At 44.1% G+C, this 7,178-nt stretch overlaps 1 protein-coding gene and 1 non-coding gene across 3 annotated transcripts in view; both read left to right on the plus strand.

Annotated features, from left to right (window-relative positions):
* Nucleotides 1-7,178, plus strand: part of GRIN3A (glutamate ionotropic receptor NMDA type subunit 3A) — a 147,580-nt gene extending 140,402 nt beyond the window's left edge. For both annotated transcript variants that reach the window (XM_038769982.1, XM_038769983.1), the window contains 3 exons: nucleotides 2,165-2,329; nucleotides 3,592-3,665; nucleotides 6,146-7,178. In XM_038769982.1, the coding sequence (XP_038625910.1) occupies nucleotides 2,165-2,329; nucleotides 3,592-3,665; nucleotides 6,146-6,482 (576 nt within the window). In that variant the 3' untranslated portion in view covers nucleotides 6,483-7,178. The remainder of the gene's footprint in view (nucleotides 1-2,164; nucleotides 2,330-3,591; nucleotides 3,666-6,145) is intronic.
* LOC119948622 lies at nucleotides 3,037-3,174 on the plus strand. Its single transcript, XR_005457006.1, has one exon. It is a non-coding gene; the product is annotated as a small nucleolar RNA SNORA7 (small nucleolar RNA).

Consider the following 7,178-nt stretch of genomic DNA (forward strand, 5'->3'; position numbering starts at 1 on the left):
GCTTGTATCCACCCCAGCACTTAGTACAGTGCCTTGCACATAGTAACAGTTTAACAAATGCCATCATCATCACCAGCTAATTTTCTCGTGGCAAGGTGTAACCTCAGAATTCGTGTTGGCCCTGTCTAGTGAGGCACAGGAGGACATCTTGCCAATGGTGAAGTATGATAAATGGCCATTTGAGAGCAATAGATAGTAATAATAATAATAGTTGTGGTATTTGTTAAGCATTTACTATGTGCATAGCACTGTACTGAGCACTGGGTAAGTACAAGATACTATATTAGAATCCTGTCCCTGCATTGTGGGAAGGCAAACAGGAGGTCTAGCATGTGTATGTGGGGAAAGTAGGGAAAAAAATCACTCCCATGCATAGATGCTGTGCCCCTACACAGCCCTTAAAAGGGATGCCCAAGTATGCAAGTTGTGCTACTCGAATATATGAGATTTGGCCCAGAGTGGAGGAAGGTTAGGCCAGACTCACAGGATGATTTCCTATAGCAATTCTTGACTTTCCCAGGAGAAGGTAGTGCCTACTGTTAGCCTGTGCTTGGTAGACCCCTTTGAATGGAGAGAATCAAGCTCACTGCAAGACTGTCAAGACTAGAACCTAGGCATATTATCTCCCTTCTGATCCTCAGTGTCTCTATCATATGGTATCTCTTTATAGCACAAGGCATTGTTATTGCTTACATCAGTTAATAATAATGATGATGGTGGTATTTGTTAAGCGCTTACTATGTGCAAAGCACTGTTCTAAGTGCTGGGGAGGTTACAAGGTGATCAGGTTGTCCCACGGGGGGCTCACAGTCTTAATCCCCATTTTACAGATGCAGTAACTGAGGCCCAGAGAGGTTAAGTGACTTGCCCAAAATCACACAGCTGACAAGTGGCGGAACCGGGATTAGAACCCACAACCTCTGACTCCCAAGACCATGCTCTTTCCACTAAGCAATGCTTCACTCCTCTGTGCCTCTTTAGAGAAGCAGCAGGGCATAGTGGATAGAGTGCGGGCCTCGGAGTCATGGGTTCTAATTCCAACTCCACCACTTGTCTGCTGTGTGACCTTGGGCAAGTCACTTCACTTAGAGAAGCAGCATGGCTCAGTGGAAAGAGCACGAGCTTTGGAGTCAGTGGTCAGGGGTTCAAATCCCGGCTCTGCCAATTGTCAGCTGTGTGACTTTGGGCAAGTCACTTAACTTCTCTGTGCCTCAGTTACCTCATCTGTAAAATGGGGATTAAGACTGAGCCCCCTGTGGGACAACCTGATCACCTTGTAACCTTCCCAGCGCTTAGAACAGTGCTTTGCACATAGTAAGCACTTAATAAATGCCATTATTATTATTATTATTCTCTATGCTTCAGTTGCCTCATCCGTGAGCTCCACATGGAACATGAACTGTGTCCAGCCCTATTTGCTTGTATCCACCCCAGCGCTAGAACAGTGCCTGGCACCTAGTAAGTGCTTAACAAATACCATAATTATCATTATTATTATTATCATCATGTAGAGGTAGGTTAATTCCACCTTCTTGAGTCAATAAAAGGAATACACCCAGCCCTCTAGAATGTGGGAAGTTGGAGAAGTCTGTGTTAGGGGGGGGAAAAAAATCACGATATAGTATTCACCTCCATTCTGGGCCTTCCCATGACTTAAGCCCTCATTTCTCCTACCCGTCTTCCCCTCTGCACTGGCTATGCACTTGGCTGTGTATCCTTTAAGTGCTTTGATACTCACTTCAGTCCCACAGCACTTGTGAACATACCTTATAATCTCCTATTTCCTCTGTCTGTAATTTTGTTTTTATGTCTGTCTCCTCCTGTAGATGGTAAGCTCCTTTGTGGACAGCGATTGTTTCTACCAACTTTATTGTATTGCACTTTCCCAAGCACTTAGCACAATACTCTGTGCACAATAAGCACTCAGCAAATACCACTGATTGGTTAATGTTCAGTGCCATGTGCAAGCCCCCAAATGTTTTTTCTGACACTGCATTTGGGCTGTGTCCAGACAGAGTGAAGAGAAGAACATTCCCTAACTCTGCTATCATATTCTAGCCAAAACATTTAGTGAAAGCACGTTTTATGGCAGATGTGAGTGCATTTTGTTTAAGCTAATTACACCTTGATTGCAAATGTATTTTCCTTTTGTTTTCTCACATAGACATTGCAAATGGGCATTAAGCACTTTTCTGGACTCTTCGTGATGCTGTGTATTGGATTTGGTTTGTCTATTCTTACAACCATTGGGGAACACATAATATACAGACTGGTCCTCCCACGCATCCAAAATAAATCCAGGCTGAAATATTGGCTACATACCAGCCAGGTAAGTACTGCAGGGGATTAAGAGGAGCTAGATCCAACTTTTCTGGATGATATCAATGCAGCGTTTCCAAGGGATATATTTTCCTGAACCTTTCAAAGGGAGTTTTCAACAGCAGGAGCCAACAGAATAATTATCAAAATAATTCATGTTCTTAATTGGAGATTTCATTTTCATGTATTATTTTAACTTATTGCCTAAATGTCATGAGTTCCTGTATGGAAAAGGGACTATGTCGATTATGATTATCTTGTATCTACCTACCCTAATGCTTGGCACACAGTAAGTGCAGAATAAATATAATAATAATAATCATAATAACTTGAAAACATTTACCAAGATTTGACAGATTTTTAAAGTTGCAGTCATAGTAAAATAAACTTTGAGAAACATTACCTTAAGCCATGTCTACATAGTTTATAGTGAAATACTAGTCAGTTGTCTGATGAATTAGGGTCAGTATAGGCGTTCAGTATGGATCAGAGATTTGGACCTCAAACAAGCTTTTCTCAATTACATGGGTAATTCAGGCTAGAGAGGAGTTTTGGCCTAATAGCTGTTTGGTGCTAGCCTAAATTAGTCTCTTCTGTTAGAGCAATGAGGAAAGACAACCTAAAGCGGTTAAATTGGTTGGAAAGGAGTGGCCCTGGCTAGGGATATTAAGTTATTGGGTGTTGTTAAAAAAAAAAAAGAATAGGCTCATGGAATTTACCATCTCGGGTTTGCACCTGGAGAGTTTCCAGTACCCTGCCAGTCTCGGCTACGGGAGGGAGAGTCAAGCAGAGGCATACCCGTTCCATTCCTAGCTTGGGCAGTGGTTAGTGAGTGGAAGGCAACCTGCTCCAAGTTAAAACTCACCTGTAGTGGGCAGCAGCGGCATGGGAGAGAGTAGAGGGCGGAGACTCAAGCTTACTGCGCAGAAGAAGGCAATGATAAACCACTTCTGTATTTTTACTAAGAAAACTCTATGGATATATTACCAGAAATGATTGCAGATGGAGGTGGGGTGTTCTGGGAGAGATGCATCCATGGAGTCGCTATGGATCGGCGCCGACTTGACAGCATAAGAGAAGACAAATGGAATTTAACTTCATTAATCAAAGGGTCAGAAATAGTCTGAACTTTCCATATAGTAGATAGAACTCTGTTTTGATCAAGCTAGAAGTATTTCAGTATTGGCTATTCCCTAAAGGACAGTACATTTCAGCCAAACCATTGCGTGGGTTTCTCCTTTCCTTTATTTGTGTATCTGCTCTTTGTTCTAGAGACTTCACAGAGCTCTGAATACATCATTCGTTGAAGAAAAACAGCAGGTTATGACAAAACGAATGGAAAAGAGGTATGTATCCATATATGTGTATGTAGACTTTTAGAATAGACGCTGATTGAGCATTTTACAAAACTAAACCTTTAGTGATTCAGTTCAAATAGGAAAAGTGTTTGTTGGCAATCAAGCCCTATTATAACCAGAACCAGATTTGTTTATAATCTCACATACATGCTTGGGATGTCATTAGACTGAGAAATCGGGACAAGACAAAAGAAAGATGTCGTCTCTTACGAATACTTTGTATTCATGAATGCTGAGGTGGCCAATGGGTCGGGTGATGGGATAGGAGGGGCCGTTAATCGGGAGCACCTCCTGAGGGAGGTGACTTTAAGGAGAGGTTTGCAGACCAGGAAGCTAGGTGGGAGCTCCCAGGCCTGCGTAGCCCATCTGAAGATCCTCCGTTCTTTCTGAGTCAGAATTGCCCCCATTCTCTACCTGAATCTGCAGTAGAGCAGAGAGAAGTAAGATGGGAAAGCGTGGTAAGATTTGGTCCTTTTCACTTCCCAGTTCTCCAGAAATACTCTTGTAGCAAGGTACGGTGATGCTTAGCCAGTAGCTGTTTCTGCATGGGGAAAACCTGGAAGCGGTTTGAAAAACGTTTACAGGAATCCACAAGTTTCTTAATAGTTGTTTTTTGTATGATTATCATGCGTGAGCCCTTGGTACCTGTAAGAGCATTTGGTACTTGTACTTTTCATCACAATGTGGCAAGGTAGGACTTGAAAGTGTTAGCTGAGTGGTGCAGGAAAGATATTCTTACTCTGAAAGAGTGTCCTCATTCATGCCTTCTGATTTTCCCAGATCACCCAGTTGGTAGGTGCTAGGGTGCTCTTGCCCCCCAGTCACCAGGCTGTCTGGACTCTGGTGACTTCTCTGAGGCCCCTCAAAGTCTCAGGAAGGTGGGATTTTTAGGACTGGGGCCTGGTAGAGGCTGAAATACAGTGTCCTGTAGGCATTGGCATGCTAATAATAATCAGGGTATTTGTTAAGCACTTATTATGTGCCAAGCACTGTACTAAGCACTGAGGTAGATACAAGATAACCAGTTCAGACCCAGTCCCCATCCCACATGGGGCTCACTGTCTACGTCAGAATTCCCTGGATGAGCTGGGAAGTGGATTCTTTTTTGGATCCCACTGTTTCTTCCAGCCTTCTCATCCTGCTACTTGTCCAAACTCCTTGAATAAGTTGTATTACTCCCATCTTCTTCGCTTCCTCTCCCCCAACTTCTTTCTTGACCCACTAGTCTAGCTTCTACCCCCTTCGTCCCACTGAGACTCACTCTCCAAGGACTCCAGTGAACCTTGTCCTTGCCACATCAAATGAACTCAACTCCACCCTAGACCTCTTTGACCTCTCAGCAACCTTAAACATTGTGGACCACTCACCCTATCCAACCTTAACTTTCCTGACACAGTTCTCTGTTGGTTCTCCTCCTATTTCTGTGTATGTTCCTTGCCGGTCTCTTTCATTGGCTCTTCTTCTGCCAATTAACCCCACGATTCAATTCCAAAGCTGGCCAGGTTGCATTTATCTCAGGGATGGAGGATTATTTTGGTGGCTCCTTTCTGTGAGGCATCCAGGGGCCTACAGCAAAGAGCAGGGGGATTTTAGAGCATGGAACAGCACGGACACACTCATTACATCCCCTGCCATACTGCTGTTGGTGGAGTCTTGGTGTGCCAGGAGGCGCTGGCCTTCCCATCTCCCTCTCTTCCCCGCCCCGCCTCAAATTAGATCCATCCCGTGGCCAGATTAAACTACTTTGAGGACCCTTCCAGCCTGTGGGCCATATTTTGTCCCCCTATGGAGCTTCATTTTAGCCATCACAATAAGGTTCACATAGAGATACTCTTCCAACTGCATCTATTTAACTGGGGAATATAATTCCAAATAAAGATTCCCCCGGTTTGTTTTCAACTTCAAACTCCCTTCCGGGAATAGCCATCATCCTGGAAAGCGACATAACTGGTTGCAGTGAAAAAACAGGATTACCAAATAGAGATCACTAACTGTTTCTGTTTGGCTGTGGTTTTCCCTTTAATAGTTTGCGAGTTACCCGTGAGATTTATTTTCGAAATCTAAAACTTCTCCGGTTTAAAGGGGGAAAAAAGAATAACGGGAAAGAGAAGCTGAGTTTTGACCTAGCGGTTCTTGGAATGAAAGTGGGGAAACTGAATCAAGCTGTGCAAATATATATTTCAAATATTTGACTTTCCACCCCACCAAACCTATTCAGAAGATCCTCTCATCGATCATCCTGATGAACCCAGAGCCTGAATCTCATCTTACTGTTCTGGGCAAAAGTTTTCACAGCCCGGGCCGACCAAGACACTTAACTGTCCCCATTTTTAGTCTCTCCTCTAGGCCAAAGGAGTGTGGTGAAAGGGTGACACAGGGTATTTGGCTCTTTAAGTCCCTTAAGGGCAAAGCATTACTCTGCTAGGAGTGCAAAGGGTTGTTCTAAAACATCTCCCTTGTTTCAATAGATCCCATGCTGGGAGCAGTCAGCTTGCCGTGTGGAACACATCCAATCTGAGCAACTGCACCCGACGGACATACATGTACAGCGACGAAGGGCAAAGCCATCTGAGTGTCCAGCCTCACCAGAACATACCCCTGCCCCCGCTGAGGAGAGAGATTCCAGCCTCCCTCGCAACCAATGGGAAAGCAGACTCCCTAAACCTTACTAGGACCTCAGTGATACAAGAGCTCACAGAGCTGGAGAAGCAGATTCAGGTGATCAGGCAGGAACTGCAGCTGGCCATGAATAGGAAAACTGAACTGGAGGAATATCAAAGGACAAATAGGACTGTTGAGTCTTAAGCTATTACTGCTCTCCCTTCTCTTTCAGTCCCCATCCTTCCCCAAATCCTTCTCACCCTGACTCCTTGAAACAATTTGTAATTGACTTTTGTAGCTTCAGAACGTGGCATGGGAAATCTAAGCAATATGTTCTACATAAAAGGCAACCTCGTTGCCTGTATCCTGCAGAGCAAGTTGGAGCAACAGTATTATCTAGCACTGCCTCGCTCAAGTATCCTACAGGGTAGTGTTCTCTTTCAGAGAAAGAATCTCTAGTCTTTCTCTCTATGTGGACCTTGAACCGATCGGGGCAGCTTTGGATGAAAGGACCGTAAGCACCCAGAATACACCCATCTCCTATTTCTTCTTCACCTGGCAACCCCAGGGTCAGTTCTGGTTTTTAGCCCTTTCTGTACATTAATTATAAAAACAAGAATCCAATTGTCATTCAGACCAGTGTCTTTTACAGGTTTTTTAGGGTTTTGGGTTTTTTTTTTCAAGGAACAGCATAAGGTAGTAAAGTTGCATGTTATGCCCAAGTGGAGGAGTTTAGGGAAGAGGTTGAGGCACAGGCCAAGGCTCCTGTGTAGGGTGGCCACTGATGGGCCCCCAAAGATACCAAGCGCCCCTTTGCTGACCCAGAGGTAACAAGCGGGTGTTACTTTTTTTTATGGCATTTGTAAAGCGCTCATTATGTGCCATGCACTATACTAAGCA

This window comes from Tachyglossus aculeatus, chromosome X4, assembly GCF_015852505.1.
Source record: "Tachyglossus aculeatus isolate mTacAcu1 chromosome X4, mTacAcu1.pri, whole genome shotgun sequence".
Classification (NCBI taxonomy): Eukaryota; Metazoa; Chordata; class Mammalia; order Monotremata; family Tachyglossidae; genus Tachyglossus; species Tachyglossus aculeatus.